We start from the raw sequence: 19,847 nt of genomic DNA, 5'->3' as shown, positions 1-19,847 counted from the left end.
AAACTATCAAATTAACTAATAGTCTACAAAAGAATATTCTTTCTTTCCTTAAATAAAAGCTACGAAATTACCTAATATGGTTAACATATATATGACAATTAATGATTATGAATAAACATATTTGATAAAAAAAATCTAACATCTCTTTTTTTTTTATAATTTTATACTATTAAAAGAAATTAAACAATCACATTAAGCATATCATAAAAACAATTAGATTTTTTCTTATATGTTATATTTTGAATTTTGAAAAACGACTATATATTACTAAAAAAGGTAAAAGTCCCACATTAAAAAATTTGTGATCAACGGTTTAACTTTTGTTGTTCAAGCAAGATACAAATGATCATATATAATAGGGGTGGGCGTTCGGATACACGTTCGGATTTGTATCGGATATTTTAGTATAAAGGTATAGAACCCGTTCGGTATTTCTTCACTTCGAGTCTGGTTCAAGTATTTTATGTTCGAGTTCAGATATCTTGGGTCGGGTTCGGATGTTTGGAGTCGGGTTTGGATATTTAAAATTTGAAAAGAAAAATAATTCATTGTTTAAGTTTTTTGTATTTAAAATATATTTTAACTTAACTGTTTTTTCAATTTTTAAAGGATTAAACTATTAATAAGTTTGGAGATAAAACTTTGAAAATAGAAAGACACTAGTTTAGTTGTTGTTTTGAAATTTTAGATGCTACCTTTGTTAATGCAAGGAACAAAAACTTGATATGTATTTTAAGTGAGTAGCAAATAATTTTGTCCATAATTATATGTATATTATCTAATTTTGAGCAATAAAAATCATTAATATAAATATTTTGAATAAAATGAGAGAAATAAACTAGAAATATAGAGTTAAGTATACTTATGTTTGGTTATCTTTGGATATCCATTTGGGTTCGGATATCCATTCCGGTTCGGATATTATCCGTTCGGATTCAGATATTACCGGAACTGGTGAAATAAGTAATTTGTTTTGTTATTCCAATTAGATGATTTTTAGACTGAGTTGGTGAATATATACTAGACACACATTTATATTTCAAGTCCGTACTTATATTCTATAACAGCTTGATATATTAGATCTAAACACTAACATGTTAGTTTGCCAGTGATTTTCAAAATTTTGATTCTTAAATATGTATATGGAGTGAAACTAATTTTTACAGATGTCCATTTTTTTTAATTGACACTTATGTAATTCACTGAATTCATAAAATAAGTTTAAAAAAAAACTTAACTCATATCAATGAAACAGAGACGAGAACAAAAGCACAATTCTATAGAGGTAGAAAATGAAATCACTTATGGAGAGTGAACAATAAACAAATCGAGAGCAGAAAACCTAATCCCCTTTCGTCATTATACAATCGATGTTGCCTATTTGGTTTTGGTGATTTGTGTCAGCCGCAAAAGTTAATTTCTTTTTGTGCATACGAAGTCTTAAAAATAATTAAAATGAGACGTAATATGTTAATTCTTCAACAAGGATGATATATTTAAGAGACCAACATTTGTATTCATCATTTTATAATCGATAAAGATTGTAGTGTTGCAAAATGTTAAAATCATTTTATAAACAAACATTATTATAAGAATTCAATCCGCGCATGCGCACGGATTATCATCTAGTATTACCTTAATAATACACCATATCATTAATTATATTACCTTAATAATAATAGTGCAGATTTTTATTTATTTGTTAATCAACATTAACTTTGTGTCAACAATAAAATCAAAAATGTAAAATAACTGGGTTTTACATAATGTTACACTTTCGGTTTAGTTTTTTTTTACTAAATTTTTTTTTTAATTTTAGTTTCAATCGGTGGAAAATTACGTAGCCAAAAACATAATTCAAAGACATGTTTTTGTGAATAAATAATAACTTAAATACAAATAATAAAAATGTTATATTTATTGTCACTTAATTTTTCACTCTATATAATTATTTTACTAAATAAAATCTCTTTCTATTTCATTTAATTTAGCTAAACACATAGAAAGCATCTTTTTTATTAGTTTATAAAATCAGTTAGACATGAACATTAACTCCATTTAGGTACAAGTTGTACTTTTCGGGTATCATTCTTTTTTTTAAATTAGGCTTCACTTGAATATTATAAATTTATGTGTGAGTTTTGAGTTAGGTTCTTCTGGGTCTGGATGAGTTCGGTTTTGATGTATAGGAATCTAAAAATATCTAAATAACAAATATATCTGAAACAGATTCAGATATTTATACCAAAAATAATCATTTTACCCAATTTGGTCCAGAGCTTTTGAATACAATTAGTTATATTACGACCATTTAAAATATATAACACTAATTATAACGAATAAATATCAATGTATAAAAATGTAAAAATCAATACATGTGTGGGTGCGCATATCAATCTCTAGTTATCATCTTATGTATGGAGTTCCAACACTGTCAAGTTTAAATAGAGAAGACCATAAACTCAGAACTTTTGAATTTATAAAAGAAAACAGAAAAACAGTTAAAATGTCATTCCTTATTCTATCTCTTCATTACTGAGATCCGGGTAATCCAATACTTCCCAAGAGCGAATAACTCCCTCAAGCACGTCTTTAGTAGTAGATCTGGTTTTTTCCTTGCTCAGCTCATCTCTGAGATCCGACACCGTCTGTTCCAGCGACAAAACATGAGCAGACTTGACCTTTTCTGTGTCCAGTTCAAGGTTGAGATTCTTAACTTGTTCCTCGAGTTCTTGGACTTGTTCCTCGAGTTCTTGGACTCGAAAACCATAAGAACTCAAGGAACCATCACCATTTTCTTTCTTCCGCTCCAAGGAAATCTCATCAAGCTTTTCCTTCAACCAGTCTAGCTTGAACCCTGCTTTTGTTAGATCTATCAACTCCATGCGAGCGTTGCTTAATGCATTATTGCTGAAGCTACGTGGAGGCTTGTTCAGTTTCTCAATGAGAAACATGAGGAGTTTCATGTATACTGTCTTCACCAATTGGCTCTTTGGTATGAAATTTAAGGCAACGTCCGGGTGCTTCTCGAAAATAGTAGTCACTTGACCAACCTGTCAAGCAGAACCTTCTTACAGTTAGTTAATCAAAAAGAAAGAAAGAAACAAAATAGCAACAAGAAGCATCCGTGTATAATCAATCATACCTCACTATAAAGAACTTGGAAACCATTCACATCTATTGTCTCCTTCCCAGTAACTTCTGCTTCATCAACAACTTCAACTACTTGTACGTTGACTTGGACTATCAGTTTGTTCTTCTCCGTAAAACCATTTTCCTGAAGCATTTCAAGAGGCATGGCATCTGCCCAACCCCATGCTGGAATCTGAGCGCAGAAAGTTTTGCACGGTGGTCCTGTACCACACAAAAAAAAGGCTTAAGTTACATTTTCTTCTTCACCAATCATATATATTTGTATACAGTTTACTTCTGATAAGTAAATTACCATCTCTATATAATCTGTAGAGTCTTTTGCCGGATACGTTTAATAGAACTAATGAAAGAATAGCTCTTCTTTTCCATCCAAGTAGCAATGATTCAGGATTTGCAACACAGAGGAACGTAGACAAGTGATCTTCAATACCGCATCCTCTGGGATAAACATCAACAAACCTGAGAAAATACAGGAAACAGATTAACTAAACATTGTTGAATCTAGATGTGAGATCAGAATTTAAAATATATTATCTTTGCATTAACCATTCGCAGCCTCCACTAAAGAAATTTGGTGAACGTATCAAAGCTTCCTTGTCCCAGAAGTTATCTATCTCAAACGTGAAGCTTGTCTGCTTTCGATCCTCCATTTTTTCTACAAAACAACGCTTTCCCACAAAAACATGTCACTTAAATAAAAACTCACTACTCTGCCTATGAAAAGACATTAGCAAACTACTAATCTTCCAAAACCACTACTTTATATCATAATCACTTAACTAAATATTTTTTCCACTTTTGAAATTCATCCTCGCAGTTAACATCCAAGAGATTTCACGTTTTTTGGCTACTTCGTTTTTCAGAGTGATTTTAGAGAACACTGACCAGACAATGTCAGTTCCACTCAATGCAACGAAAGCAAAATTTTGAAATGACTATAAAGTGAACGGAAAAAAACAAAAAGAAATATATGCCAAATCAACATATTATTTGACTTAAGCTTAAGTCCACAAAGACAATCAAAACTCACGACAAAGAACATATACATAAATCGAAGTTAGAATAAATGGATAAAAAATAGCAAAAGAGGATTTAACCTGACCACAAAGCAGAAGATCGTAAAGAAGCTACTCACCTATAGGAAGACGTATATGAACAAAATATTTTGGGTTTAGGTTTACCTGGCCCTGGGAGAATCCAAGAATCCTTTATATACTTACTAATCAATTTTTAAAAATTAAAAAATTAAACATCTTAACAACTTTCCAGATTACGTGTCAACTTAATCTCCACGCGCGATCACCATTCAGCAGCAAATATATTTACCAAATGTATATCTATCTATCTATTATATTATTTGCAAAGTAAATTTTTGAAATCGAACTCTCACGTTAAAAATTAGAGTAGTTAATATCGTTTATATCTTTAATGAATAAAATGTATAACTAAATTAAAAAATAAAAACGAAATTTTAATTTATTTGAATAGATAATTGATTAAAATTAATAATAGTAAGAATTATCCAAAATCTGAAAATATAATTTAAAAAAGAGATAATTTCTGTATATATTGTATTGTTATCTGAAAAAGTCTTTTCGTAAGAAGTTAAAAATATGAATTATATAACTAAATATTAATCAATAAAATTCTTAATTATATAATTAAAAATAGAATATTGAATTACCCAAAATCTAAAAATATAATTAAAAATAATAATTTCTATATATATTGTGTTGTGTGAAAAATTATTTAAGTAAAAAGTTAAAAACATAAATTATGTAATTAAATATTAATCAAATAATTTTTTTAATTATATAATTAAAAATATAATATTAAGTTATTTTAAGATTTATTTTAGTATATTGAATATAGTGTACAAAGAACTTTTTAAAAATTAAAAAAATGTTTAAGTCCGCATCGCGGGTAAAACACCTAGTTTCTTTGTTTATTTACCAAATCAACATGTTTTAGAATGATAAGAGAAATTAAAATAAGATCCGTTTTCATAAGAAGTAATAATATATTAAGGAATATGTTTTAGTGGGCCTTTTTAGTTTTCGACTTTTCTTTGATGGGTGTTTAATCTTCCATATCCCTCCTAAGTTAGGATGCTTCTTAGTTAGTTTGATTAAGAGTTTTTTTTTTGGTCTTCAGACTAGTTTTTATAAGACTAATGTCTCGTAAAGTTCTTAACTATGACCTTTTTGAGAGTTACAAATTTGTTCTTAATGTTTTTCGTATGTAGAGACCAGAGAATGCATCATTTCATGTGCAATAATAAGTACATTATATGTTATAAGTCTTCCTGGTATAAAGACAAACTGATTTTTAGAAATTATATTATGTAACCAAGGTTTTAAGCATTCAGCCAATATTTTAGAGATAAGTTTATATATAACATTCGCCAAACTAATGGGTCTGTAATCTTTGATGGTTATTGGGTTTTGTATTCCTAGAAGTAAGCAGATATGAATATGGTTTATTCTAGGATCTAGATATGTTTGCTCAAAAATAGCTTAACATGAGAAATAACACCTGATTTGATGGTTTCCCAATGTTGACTATAGAAACCAGCAGTCATCTCATCAGGCCCTGATGATTTAATTGGATTCATTGCAGAGATTGCCTTCCTAACCTCTTCCTCAGATACTGACCTAGCGAGTATGCAACAGCTTTATCAATTCTAGACATGATCATATATATACTTTGATCTTTTACCTATACCCATGTGTATTTGCCTTCTATGATTTTAACACCTTGTAGACCTAGGACATCAAGCATTTGACTAAATAGATTAAAGGAAGTGACTGACAATTGTATTTCTCCTTATTTTTCTGAATTTCACTTGATGTCATTAAAGTCTCCAATCATCAACCTCTAGGAATATTCTGCCAAAAAAAAACTACATATTCTGAACTCATTAACAGATGCAACTGATTTTGTCTAAGTTTTCCAATAGGATTTTCATATAATATAAGACAACCAAAAAATATTTGTGTACCATTGTCAACTGGCATATTTGTACAATATAGAGTATGATTATCCAAAAATGTATCTTAATCCTATCATTCGAAAAAATGTTGAGACACCACTACTTCCACAAGCTGTCACTACAAACGATTCATGATAACCTAATTCTTAGCTAAGTTCTTCACTAAACTATTTGCATTCTTAGTTTCTATGAGAATCATGATATCAGGGTTATGACATTTTCTAATATCCTTTACATGTGGTATTGTCAAGGGGCTTCCTAACCCTTCAGAATTCTAATGCAAAAGCTTCATGGGACTGTCTCATGACGTTTTGAAGATGTTGATGCTTCCTCTTCAGCATCTTATGAGATATTTATTTTGGTTCCTTGATCTGCATGAGCATTGGGTGGAACCACTTGTTGCTCTACTTAAACTGGGATAGCTTCATCTTGTCTTTGTTGTTGTGCTTCCTTGTTCAATTTCCTTGATGATTGTGCATTAGGCCTGCTATTCCAAGGGATTCTCCAGCTTCCCTTATAGTGATGTACTCCTCTATCGCAACATTTCTCTCTTGAACTGACATATAAGGATTGGTGCCAATATCCATCAACTCATATTTTCTCTGTTGCAACTAAGATTGTTCTTTACACACTCATGTTTCAAGCTTCCATATATGGTACAAAATTTCTGAATTCCTTGTACCTGAAATCAAGCTCAACTGGGTCTTTGTTTTCAATACTTCTACCACTCGAGTGAGTGTGATTGAGTGTGATTAAATCACCAACATCAAGCTGGATTTTACCCAGACTTCAGCTTCCTTAGTAGTTGTTGGTTCAATGATTGAAATCTCATCCACCTGACCAAGTTTTGAACCAATACTCCTAACTATCCCATGACAATGATAGGGGTTGGGAAGATTGTAGATTCTTATGCAGAAAGGGATATGTTTTAGAAAAGTTGGATATCCTCTGTTTCTCCATCGATCAAGAGCTACAATCCAACAATGGTATGTGCACGGCTGCTTCTCCTGAACCAATAAAAGATGGTGCTCTGTATCAAAGTAGAATTGGACGCAACCATCATCGTTAACATGGGCTTCGACCTTGCCAACTAGTTGCCAGAGCTTATGAAAAGTGACCTTGATTCCGGTAGGGTTTTGATGATCTTGGTTGAGCCCTATCATACTCTTGTTGGGCAACTGAGTACTGACCACCATGGCCTATCAGATCCAAGCTTAAAATCATGGGGCGCCTTCCATATAACCTTTATCAGATCTGTTTGTTTGTATATGTGTTGATTAGAGTCACCTAGTTGATCATTTGATTGTATGTTGACGATCTTGATTTTTTAACCAAATTTGATCGATTGAAATTTTCTTTCAAAGAGTTCAAGAAGAAATCGCCTTGTGAAAGGCTGATCAAATCTATTAAACATATTAATTATAAACAAAATGAATTATCTTCATTTCAATTTTAAATCTTTATAGTTAAATATAAACAAGTTATCATATTTAATTTGTCTATTATATTTATATAAATTTATTTTATTCCTTAAAAGTAAAAAAAAAAATATATTATAGATCAATGTAATATATAAAAGTTTAGATTTGTTATTTTGTTAAAATTAAAAATATTAATTTTCTTAAAATTATCATCACATGTTATAATGCGGCTAAATTTAACATAAATATTAAATATATTATTTATTCTTTTCAAAATCCAGATATTTGTCACACCTATAAGTAGGCCTAGGATTTTTATCCATAACAGAATACCCGAACCGGAACGACCCGAAATGGACCGGTTCGGTTCGGTTTCGGTCCTAGACAATTTATCCGATGGATATTAGTGTTAATTATCCATGGGTATCGGTTCGGTTTCGGTTTTTACCCGAAACCGAACGGGTACCCGTTTAACCCGAATTCTATGTTTAAAAAACATAGATTTGTATCTTCTGAGGGTCGAACCCGAATTGGATAGGCAAAGCAACAACTGTTATACCACTAGACTAGTTCAACTTTGTTGTATTTAATACATGTTACTAATATATATACGATTTCTATTTACTTTTCCTTAAAAAAATAAAATAAATAAATAAAAAACTGGTATATAATTATTTTATTTTGCAAATATTTATATAATTCACATAAGAAACGGGTATCCGGAACCGACCCGAAACCGGTAGTACCCGATCCGAAATTCGAACCGAAATCTACTAAGTACTCATTGGGTATAGAATTCATTTATCCGAAAAACCCGGACCCGATCGGTTCCTATCCGAACCCGAACCGAATATCCGAAATCCCAGCCCTACCTATAAGTCAATTAAAACAATTATGTACGCAAATTTAATGTAAATTATGTAAAATGAAATAAAATATAATTATGTAAAATTTATAATTTTTATTAAATAGAATTTTTGTCAGTCAAAAATGAATTCCACATTTTAAAAATACGTATCAAAATTTAGTATCTGTTCAACACTGATGTGTTAAGTATGAAATAGAACGAAATAGTGCAAATGTTTTTTTTTTAATACATCTTATTTTAATGTATCTTCATAGGACAAAAATACGTATGCAAACAAAATAGTAATAGGTATCAAGGAGAGATCAGTCAATTGGGAAACTATATAAGAAACCGTAGCAACTAACTGAAAAAGCAACTCCATCAACACTCGTTCTTTCTTCTTATTCTTGTTCCCTTCGTCTCAAAGAAACAGCTATTCTTCTTTTAGCTTCTGATCGGCTTACTTCTTGCGTTTCTTCCTCTCAAAGATACCTTCATCTCCATAGTATTTTTAACTATTGATCGAGACTGAGTTTCACTATGGAGGAGATCCGGGCAGCAAAGTATCCGGATGTCAAAGACGATCACAGCAAAGCAACTGACGAGAAAATGATGTCAATTTATCTGCAAAGTATCAACGATAACGGAGAATCATGGCCTGAAGAGTTCATGGAAGACAGAGACGTGTTCACCAAGAATCCAAGCGAGGTATTCGAAGCCGAGAACCCTTTCGTCGTATTCGTTTACCCTAGAACAGAAGCCTGTGGTAGAACCAATGGATGCGGCTCTGATGGCTGGAGGATCATAGGTCATGATAAACTGATCAAACACGAGGATACTGGGAAGATTCTCAAGTTCTGCGGAGAAACGAAAGCGAGAGGTTACAAGAGAACATGGGTGATGCAGCAGTACAGGCTCCCCAGTAAATGGAGCCCTAAGCAAGATCACGTGGTTTGCAAGATTCAGCTTTTGTTCCAAACCGAGATCAGTTTCTTGCTAGCCAAGCACTTCACTTACTCAGCAGATCCGCTTCCTGCAACGCAGTCGCTGACAGCTTATGGAATCCGTTTAGCCAATCAACAAGACGATGGTGCATATTATCTGCAGGTGATATTTGATTCTGGTGGAAACGAGTGGCCTTGCTACGTTACCAACGACGTCTACCGCGTGCATCCATCGACGCTTATGGATCATGAAGATAAGAGGTCTACAGCATCTGGACTCTGCGTCTTCGCTAACCGGACAGAGGCTTGTGGTTACACCGACGGGTGTGAAAGCGGTCGATGGAGGATCGTGGAAGAGGATAATGCGATCTTCTCGATGAGCCATGAGGGGATGGGTTACAAGAGGGTCTTCAAGTTTTACGAAGAGGATAAAGGAAGATATTTTGATATTGTGGACGGAGAACAAGTGTTGAGAACCTGGATTATGGAAGAGTACAGGCTTGTCGAAGAAGCAATGAAGGATAAAGTGTTGTGCGTTATCAAGCGAGGTCGGAGGTAAATATAGCATTGATGATCATCATGATTCACCAGAGCTCTTTGTACATATTTCATTTCTATTCACTGTCACATTTTGATCATGATTCACGAGAACGTTGTACATATTCCAGATTCCATTTCTATTAAGTGTCACACTTTGATCATGATTCATGAGTCTCTGTGTGTGTTTTTCTCCCTCTGTATTCTAGCTATGATATAGTTTCTTAATTGATAATGATTCATGAGAGCCTGTGAGTTTTTATTTGGTCAAATCTCCAAAATAGCACATTTCTAAGTTTATATCACAAAAATAACACCCAAAAACTAAAATGACCAAAATAGCATTTTATCTTTTGAAAATTTTAAATTTTTTTATTTTTCAAAATTTGAAATCTTATTCCCAAAACCTCAATTCTCAACTCTAAACCCTAAACCCTAAATTCTAAACCCTAAACCCTACCCCTTGAGTGCTATTTTTGTGACTTATGGCCTCGAGTGCTAGTTTGGGAACAAAAACTTGATTTAGTGCTATTTTGGTCTTTTTCACTTTTTTTATTTCTCCCTCGGTGTTCTAATTATGATAATATGTTTTTTAGCACACAAGAACGCAAATGGCATATAGACAACGATATTAGCAGCAGCAGCAGTAATTTGATATTGTCAAATCAAGTTAGCTTATTCTAGTTGTTCCAGTAGGTTCCTTGGCTTGACAAGAAGCAAAGTCTGTGTCAGCATCTTGATGTTATCACGCCATAGCACTTCCTTTTAGTTCTGTAGTGTATCCATCAGAACAGTCTCGGTGCACAGTCTCATAATAGGTTCCACAACTTTGTTCCATTCAAGGACAGCAGAGTTACTCAACCTGCATCATCACAGAGATATATATGTCTTGTAAGGTTTATTCACGCAAACTACCAGAATTCACCATCCTTCAGATTATGTTTCCATTTCGTTTGTTTCTCTTTAAAATCTATGGTGATGATAGATTAGCTATTGTATAGTCTTTTAACCCTCTATGGGAAGCACACATTGTTCCACCTCTATGTTTTCTCTGAGAGAAACTCTGTTTTCTTTTTTGGGTAATAAATTGCAGTTTAGCTTAGAAATTAATGCATTGTTGCGATTAAAACGATTGGCCGGCCTTACAGAAAAGGAAAGAAAAGCATATAGAAACAGAGCAGAGCTCTCTGCACCTTGGCTTAGAGCAGTTCTTAATCCAAAGAGAGGTACTTTGGTCGACAAGAGGATGCTCTGTTTGACTGTTTCTGATAGTTTGATCGATAGCTTTGAACATTTGAGTTTCAGTTGTATGTTTGAGAAGTGAAGTGAAGTCTATTGTTTGGCGAGCAAGAGATTATATATAAGTTGTCCCACATCGGAAAGACAACTTATTTTACTAAGCCAAACATGAGTATATAATGGAGTCCCATATATTTAATTAAATAAATGTATTTTTTATGAAACGTTACAAACATCCTTTTGAAGCAGCAATTGAGGAGGAGGAGCGAGATGAATCTCCTCCAGAATCACCTGTTTCCGACAGTGGGAGAGGTGTAGATGGCAGTGAAGAAGATGTTGGCCATCTCCGTCAGGTGAAGAAACTTAAAACCTCTGACAATATGGAAGTTGATCTCACCCAAATCCCAACTGTTGAAGCTAGTGATCGTGAGAAGAAGGTAGCCAAGATGCATGCCATTATATCGCAATTCATAAATCAAACATGAAGAAGCTATTAGAGAGTATAACAGGGATTAAGAATATGAACAACGACGACCCTAGGCTTTCGGTTATTAGTGGTATAGCAAAAATGTTTGTTGGTGAGCTCGTGGAAACAGCTCGACTAATTATGGTAAAAAGGAACGAAGCAGGACACATCAGGCCTTGCCATATCCGAGAGTCCTACCGTAGGAGCAAGCTCCAAGGGAAAGTGATACAAAGGACAGTTCCCCGCCTTTTCCGCTAAGTCAGAGAGTGACTCTGAGAAAGACAAAATCATTATCTTTTTTTTTTGTGCAAGACAAATCATTATATCTTAAAAGCCAAACCCATAACATATGAGTTGTTTTGTTTTCTGTTTTGCTTTATAAATGTGCTGGTACTATTCGGATAAAAAAGACAAATAGACCGGTAAGGAAATGAAAACATAGTTTACAAATCACAACCCAAGAAAACAGACATAAATAAAAGTCTTTGCTTTAAAGTCGTGAATGATTTATGCACATGTACCAAAACCTGACTAAGCCTCAATTCACATGCTCAAAATCTCACTATCAAGTTTTTTCGCTTTTTGTATTTCTATGTATAAATCATGTTTCTTTTCATGATTCAGATTGACAGTTGTCTCCTAAATACCATTTACTGTAATGTCCCGAGCCAAATGCAGTCATAAAGAACAAGACTGGTTCTCGTGGGAGGAGAATCATCAGTTACTTCCTGTTAGGAGTCTTCAGATAATCTGGTACTCCCATTATTTTGCATCAATTCAAAACTTCGACCAAGTAAAGTAAAAGTCTAATAGAAACCCATCAAACAATTTCAAAAAAGTTTCACAAATCCTAAAATTCAACATAAAAGAAAAACATTTCACAATATCAAAAAGTGCTTCAACAAATTCTCTTTTTTTTTGAATGATGTGCTTCACCAAATTCTCTGTTACATTCACAAAATTTGAAAACTTTTCCTGAGTGAGAGATGATCTTCTCAACCCAGAATCTCGTAGAGCCACCGAGACCTTACCCCACAACCGAAGAGACTTCCAAGAAACGTTAATCAAAAAGGGTTTAAGCAAAATGAGATTCTGATTATTAAGAAAATAAACCTTTGTTTCACAGCTTCTTTCATCAGACATTGAGATAACTAAACGACGGCGTATCAGAGGCATTAGTGTGTTGAGATATGAAACGGTCGCGTATATGCATTTGAAGTTGTTTATTCCTCCCACATCGGAACACACAGAGAGAAGCTGTGTTGTTTATATAGCGAAGAGAAGAAAGTAGAGGTCACGACCTTACTTGAACAGGATCTGTTCTATAGGCTCGTACCTCTGTATCCTTGATTTCTAAGGAGACAGGCCCCTAAACCTGGTTGATGAATCATGGCCGTGCGATCTGAGTGTGATTAACGGCTACGACAGTCCTCGGACTCTCGGCACTGTAGAGGATCGCTATCCGGCTTGGTCTGACCCTCTCCGGAGTTGTCGCACGGTTGTCTGACAGACTTTTTTTTTAATTGTTTTTTTTTTGCCTCCCTTTTTTCCTGTTTTTTTCACTTCAAGTTTGCAAAAACAATAAATCCTCATGTGCGTTTCAGCTTTTGTTTTTCCTTGCAACTTTTAGTTTCTTACATTAAACCCATAACTTTTTCTAATTATTTCATAACCCAGTTTTCACCTTTCCAAACTCTACATTTGTCTTCTTCCTCTCAAGCTGTGTTGATTCATACAATAATCTCAATTCGAACTATTGATGAGTTTTGTTAAGTAGAAGTTGAAATTTAAGGACAATCATGGAAGCATGAATTATTGTTACTACAATTTTGAGTTGTCTTTCCTTATAGAACCCCCCTACGATGATTTGTGATATGAAATCTTTGTCTAAGAGATGAGGCAGTGAAGGCTAGTTAGTGACATTTTGCATACTAGTTTGGACGGTTGGTGCTTACGTTCTCTCGCAAATAATTGAGCTATAGCTCTAAAGCTGAGACAAGAACATGTTTGGAGCATTAATAGCTTTCAGACCTTGACGTGTTGATTTGTTTGCAGATAAGGCTCTCATTGATCTTCTTTCAGTTTCTTGTTGAATGAGAAAGATTCAAGCTTTGATTGACCATCATGTTGTACTTTTGGGCAAAGTCACAAAAGCTACAGTCTCGCCTATGCCACCGTGCTGTCATCATAACATACTTTGGGACTTTCTTGCTCGTTCTGGCACCCTCTTGATCATATCCTTCATCACGGAGCAATAAATTTAGAAACCAGTTAGAATGTTACTAGAAGAAAACAGCTTTATACACTATATCAGGAATCAAGACTCAAAATAAACAAAAACAATAGAGAAAACACAACAACTTGAACATATGATCCTTCTCCCTTTGTAACAACTAAAAACTAACGTCTGACCAATATCAAGACCATATCCGAGACAAATGATTACTGATGTACGATGAGAAGAAAGATGTTGCTTCAGAGGATCAACGAATCAAGACAAACATTTGGTTGGATAAGGTAATGTAGAGATGTATTAGTAATACACTTGATCACAATTAATGCGTCATGTGAATTGGTCTATTTATCTTGGTGTAAAGTCTTCAAGTCTAGGCCCTTAAGATTTCTTGAGAATTAACTGTGTAGGTTCTTCTGTGCATTAATTTTCTTAGTTCCGGTGATAGTATAAGCCAGCGTTAAGAGGTTGGGAAATAATAAACGTAGGATTATTGCCTTGTAGAGTATTCTCCTTTGTTGCAATGCTCTGTTCTTTGTCAACGACAAAAGTTGTTGGGACTAGACAAATGACTATAGAAAGTGTAGGTTTAATTGATAGAAATGTTGAATATGTCGATCAATACAAATAGGTGTCTAAGAACAAGGGAATATGAATGTAATGAGACTATAGTTTTGGTATGGAGAGAATTGGATCACCTTTCTATCAATAAAACATACACTTTCCATAGTCATAAGCATGTACCATATTTCTAAGTGGATTTTAGGATCCAACATTTTGTGCTAAAAGGAGGAGGGATTCAGCCAAGATACCCCTCTAAATACCTTACATGAATCACAAAGCCTGACTTCTGGAACCGGGAAGCTTAATTCTAACAAGCTCTCATCTGTTTCATTTTGTCACTGAAACAGGTAAAGACAATCCAATCTTGGGTTGAGTGGTCCTTGGATCTCTCTTTTCGAGTCGGCTCCTTCGAAGAGGAGTTGAGTTTGTGCAAACTGTTTAAGGGCACTCTTCACTTGGTTAGTGCTTCTTTGTATTCTCCTCTCGTGTTCGTTTAGCGCTTCATAGTCAGTGATTATAACAAGCCTCGACGAGTTTATAGGGTGGGAAGTCTCATAGCATCCGAGAAAACGAAGTCAAGTTCACCTTCATGTAACTCTCGTTAAAGGTTGAAACGATAATAGGATTTTAGATTCGATATGTTACGTGCCGGGAGTGATAGATCGAGCGAAGCTAATTAGAAAATATAAAACGCGCCTTGAGTGAAGCTAATTAGAAAACATTTGAATATAATGTTTTTGTTCGAGTCAAACTTATAATGAAAGTGTTATTTCTGTTTTGGGTTGATTTATGAAACAAAATTTAGCTAAAAAATGTATCATAATTTACCACAAAAAAATCAGTAAAAAAAACATTCGTTAAATTTAACAAAGAAAATTTAATACTTTGGTAAAAGTCCTAGTAATAAATCTGAGTTTTATAAAAGAGTTTTATAAAGAAAAGCCTACAGTATAAAAAACACGTGTAAAAGCAAACAAACAAGGGTACAGCCCAAACAAGTTGACAAGAGTTAAAGATTGGAGAAATCGATTTTTAGGGCAAAACTCCAGATACGGTGAAGTCATTACCCATGGCCGACAATTCTTCTTCTCCGGCGACGGCAGATCCCAATTCGCACAAACCAGAGCCATCTACTCCGATTCCCAATCCAAATCCGCCTCAACAACAACAACATCCACAGCCACTCGACCCAACCAAACCACAGATCTTTCAACCTGGTCCGCCGCCGTATGCTCCGCCTCAGATTCCCGGCTCGCTCGTCCCCAATCTTCCGCCGCCACCACAATTCCGTCCCGGGATGCAGTTCAATCAGGTTCCCAACTTTCAAAACCCTATTCCTCCTCCAGGATCCATGCCTTATCAATCCCAGCCTCCTCCCAATGCTATGAGACCTTTCACGCCTATGCCTAATGGCTATCCCGCTGCTCCTCCTCCCGGTGGGTTCCTCTTATCCTCTCTCTCTATTTCCTTTTTTTTCTTTTTGTTTGCTTTTGTGTGTGTATGTTGGAATCTGATTCGCAAAAGTAGCGAAAGTGGAACTATATATATGATTGTAGTTTAATTAGGGTAGAAAGTAATAGATTAGTGACACCGATGACCACCGGGTGTTTTCTCATACAGCGTCTTTGATTGAGAAACGTTGCAAGGCTTCAACTCACTTCTACGCCTCCCTCATGTTGGTATGCGCAATATTCTCCTTCCTTTTGTTTAGTTAGTTAGTTAGTGTAGTAGCTCTATAACCACTCTCTTTAAACGTATTTTAACCAAAACCCCTTGACCTTAATAATGATGCTCCCAAATTTTATGTTAAATTGAGATTCATTGTAGCTTTTTGAGAACTTTGAACAACAAAGCTTTTTGTAGCGACTGACTTTTCCTTGGTCTTGGCTTTGAGGTATTGCTATTTCTTTTAAGGCTTCCACACATATCTCTTTCTTTTCCAACCTGCTAATGGTTGTGATAAAGTTATTATAATGGGATGATGTGAGGATGGGCGTTCTGATATTATCTAATCTCAAATCCAACGTTTGTGAGATGGTTATAGATTCTTCTCTCTTTCAAAGTTTCCCCCATGAGGTACAACTACTTAATGTGGTAACAGTGACTGCGATACTGGTGCTATCTTCTTAATGTGTCCTTCAGGTTTCTGTGTCCATCCTGGTGGTATTTGTACTGCCTCTGGTGTCCATATCTAATTTGCTCTAGTTTGTGGTAACAATACAGAATGCATTTATTTTCAATTCCGCTTTATGGCACTCTTGATTTATGCTTAATGCCGTTGTTCTGTTAACATGTAGAACATTTACTGATGAATTTCCAGAGACTTGTTTTGTTTTGTTGATGCAGGGGTTCTCCGGTATCCTTCTCCATATCCAACAATGGTTCGTCCGGGTTTTATTATGCGCCCTCCTGGTACAGTCGGTGCTGTTCCTCTTGTGCAACGTCCACCTATCCCAGGAATGCCTGGTCTCCGTCCCGTTATGCCTCCTATGATTAGACCAGTTCTTGCTCCTTTCGTACCACCTGTAGAGAAACCGCAGACCACTATTTACATTGGCAAGATAGCAACCGTGGAAAATGACTTTATGATGTCTATTCTCGAGGTTTGCTTTCTTCTTTCGATCTGCAATTTCCCCTTTTATAACTTCTAAGGCTGTCTCTGTTTAGTTCCTTCTTTTTATATATTTTCTAAGAATTGATCTTGCCACTGTTTTGCAGTTTTGTGGCCATGTCAAAGGCTGTTTACGTGCGGAAGATCCGACCACCAAGAAACCTAAAGGTTTTGGATTCTATGAATTTGAATCAGCTGAAGGGAGTCTTCGTGCAATACGCCTTCTTACCAAACTAACTATAGATGGACAAGAGCTTTTGGTAATCATGCATCTCTCTTCCAAATTTTTTAATTATGTTTTTGTTAATCCAAGCTGAGGCAATTCTGCCAGCCTTTCACCAATATCTCTACATAAGCTATCTCTTAACGTGTTTCTCATCTTTTATTTTATATGGCTGCTAGGTGAATGTTAATCAAGCGACAAAGGAGTATTTGCTAAAATATGTTGAGAAGAAAATTGATAATGCAAAGAAAGCCAAGGAAAGTCAAGGTGAAGGTCCTGAGAGTGAGCGAGAAAAAGCTGTAATATCTGCTGCGCCCACCGTTGGGGAGACGGGAAAGGATGGAGAACCAAAGAGTAAAGAAAACATTGATATTGCTAATTCTGCACTTCTTACTGATGAAGAAAGAGAGGCTGACAAAGAGGCTAAGGAGAAGATTGACAATGCCATTGAACAAAGGTCAAAGACCAACCCTCTGCCTCCACCACCCCCACCCCCACCTGCTGATGTTTCAGGCATAGAGCTTGCTTTCAAATCTAAGGATGGAGACTCCAACACTGACGTATCTCGGAGTGGTCTGTTTCTTTGCCTTCACTAGTCCTTTTAAAAAAAAGAATCGGCTCCTATTTTCTGTTTTACTTATATCATTTGTCTGACAAAATGTCTCGCTCATGTAGATTTCGCTGCAAATGATGTTGAGACTCCTGGAGAACATAGTAGGCCTGACACAAGTTCACCTGATTGGAGTAAGAGAAATGACCGAAGAAGCAGAGACAGGGGTGAAAAGGAGCAAGAAATGGATAGATATGAGAGGGAGGCTGAACGAGAACGATTGAGGAAAGAGAGAGAGCACAGGAGGAAACTTGAGGATGCGGAGCGCGCTTACCAGACTCGTCTTCGACAGTGGGAACGCAAAGAAAGAGAAAAGGAGAAGGAACGACAGTACGAGAAGGAGAAGGAGAAAGACAAAGAGCGTAAGAGGAAAAAGGAAATCCGCTACGAGGAAGAGGAGGATGAAGACGATGATGATTCGAGAAGAAGATGGCATAGAGGTGCAGAAGAGAGAAGGAGACGGCGGCAAAGAGAGAAGGAGGATGACTTGGCTGATAGACTGAAAGAAGAGGAAGAGGTTGCTGAGGCGAAGAGGATTGCTGAGGAGCAAAAGTTGCAGCAACAGCAGTTAGATGCCTTAAGGCTCATATCTGGACAGGCAGTTATTGGAAGTGAACCGAATCAGACATTAACCATTGAAAACGATAATAAGACAACTCTCCAAACTGTAGGTGAATCTTTCAGTGAGCACCGTGCATCAGGTAAGGAGTGTGTTCCTCTCTGTCTTATCCTTTCTCCTTCTGTATCTCTTTCTAATGGACTCCTTTCCTAATTGCAGATATGGAACAAAATGGCTCTGGTAATGAAATGTCCATGGCTGTTGATAATAACAGTGGGTCTGAAGCACATGCTCCCTCCAAGAAATTGGGATTCGGGCTTGTCGGATCTGGAAAACGGACATCTGTGCCTTCTGTTTTCTATGAGGAGGATGAAGAAGAAGCACACAAGGATAAGAAGATGAAACCTTTGGTTCCTATAGATTACTCAGCCGAGGAACAGGAAGCCGTAGCCCACGGTGGCTCAGGGAATACACCAACACCACCTCATTTGGCTTTAGCTGCTGAATTTGCAAAACGAATTTCGAGTAGTAATCCCAAGGACGAGACAACAGAAGGGGAGAAGCATAGGAGCAAACGTTCTCATGATAAGCCAAGCCACCGGGAAAGGGAACGGGAAAAGGACAGAGACAGAGCCAGGGACCGAGGCGACGGGCATGGTGGTTCAGCCAAAGACGGTAAAGATTCTGGAAAAGCAAAGACACCTGATACCAAGAAGCTGATGGATGCCAAACAATTGATAGATACAATCCCAAAGACAAAGGAAGAGTTATTTTCCTACGAGATAAACTGGGCTATGTATGACAAGGTAATCTCATATTGCACTTCTTCTAGATTAATGATACCTTAATAATGCCTGTGAGTTTGTTTTGGTGCTCACATGTTTTGTTCGTTGTTTTTTAACATGGAAAGCACCAATTGCACGAAAGAATGAGGCCATGGATCTCAAAGAAAATCATGGAGTTTCTTGGAGAAGAGGAAGCCACACTGGTAGATTTCATTGTGTCAAACACTCAACAGCACGTGCAAGCGGCTCAAATGCTTGAGCTATTGCAATCGATACTAGATGAAGAAGCTGAGATGTTTGTTCTCAAGATGTGGAGAATGCTCATCTTCGAGATCAAGCGGGTCGAAGCTGGTGTCCCGGTAAAATCCAAAGCCTGAAACTTTTTTTTTGTTTAAAGACTTTTCTTCCTTTGCTGCGTCCCCAATTTTTTCAAGGTCTTGTTGTTTTTGGATTTAACGAAGAATCACCATGTTTACAAGCTTTAATGTAGAAGAAGAGACTGTAAAAGATATACACATTCTAGTTGACAATAAAATATTTGCGCTTAATTATTCTCTTTTATCTTTGTGCAGTAAATATTGGTTTTTACAATGTTTGCTGTATTTCCAATATTATTCACTGAGCACATAAATTTGGATTATTTCATTTGAAATGCTTTTTGGG

General features: G+C 35.6%; 3 protein-coding genes and 1 non-coding gene across 6 annotated transcripts; 2 read left to right on the top strand and 2 right to left on the bottom strand.

Moving 5' to 3' along the window:
* Positions 1-156: 156 nt before the first annotated feature.
* Positions 157-4,674, bottom strand: LOC103831265 (MATH domain and coiled-coil domain-containing protein At2g42470-like). Its single transcript, XM_018658689.2, has 5 exons — positions 4,289-4,674; positions 3,700-3,821; positions 3,446-3,612; positions 3,146-3,354; positions 157-3,053 (listed from the first exon to the last, which is right to left on the bottom strand). Exons 2-5 carry the CDS (start codon positions 3,801-3,803, stop codon positions 2,517-2,519), a joined length of 1,017 nt encoding a protein of 338 aa, XP_018514205.1. The 5' UTR covers positions 3,804-3,821; positions 4,289-4,674; the 3' UTR covers positions 157-2,516.
* Positions 4,675-6,600: 1,926 nt separating this feature from the next.
* On the bottom strand, positions 6,601-7,341 carry LOC103831256. Its single transcript, XM_009107144.1, has 2 exons — positions 6,928-7,341; positions 6,601-6,747 (listed from the first exon to the last, which is right to left on the bottom strand). Exons 1-2 carry the CDS (start codon positions 7,339-7,341, stop codon positions 6,601-6,603), a joined length of 561 nt encoding a protein of 186 aa, XP_009105392.1.
* A 5,554-nt stretch (positions 7,342-12,895) lies between these two features.
* On the top strand, positions 12,896-13,112 carry LOC117129201. Its single transcript, XR_004452840.1, has one exon. It is a non-coding gene; the product is annotated as a small nucleolar RNA U3 (small nucleolar RNA).
* A 2,254-nt stretch (positions 13,113-15,366) lies between these two features.
* On the top strand, positions 15,367-19,743 carry LOC103829743 (RNA-binding protein 25). 3 transcript variants are annotated; one of them, XM_009105458.3, is made up of 8 exons: positions 15,590-15,832; positions 16,017-16,075; positions 16,743-16,999; positions 17,115-17,267; positions 17,410-17,803; positions 17,906-18,541; positions 18,619-19,205; positions 19,310-19,743. In XM_009105458.3, exons 3-8 carry the CDS (start codon positions 16,775-16,777, stop codon positions 19,559-19,561), a joined length of 2,247 nt encoding a protein of 748 aa, XP_009103706.1. In that variant the 5' UTR covers positions 15,590-15,832; positions 16,017-16,075; positions 16,743-16,774; the 3' UTR covers positions 19,562-19,743. The 3 variants fall into 3 exon arrangements, with proteins under 3 accessions (XP_009103692.1, XP_009103706.1, XP_009103699.1); XM_009105444.3 differs by lacking the exon at positions 16,017-16,075 and having other exon boundaries at positions 15,367-15,832; XM_009105451.3 differs by having other exon boundaries at positions 16,017-16,999.
* The last annotated feature ends 104 nt before the right edge of the window (positions 19,744-19,847 follow it).

This window comes from Brassica rapa, chromosome A01, assembly GCF_000309985.2.
Source record: "Brassica rapa cultivar Chiifu-401-42 chromosome A01, CAAS_Brap_v3.01, whole genome shotgun sequence".
NCBI lineage: Eukaryota > Viridiplantae > Streptophyta > Magnoliopsida > Brassicales > Brassicaceae > Brassica > Brassica rapa.
The sequence above is the reverse complement of the archived record's forward strand: the minus strand, read 5'-3'. Positions and strand labels throughout refer to the sequence as shown.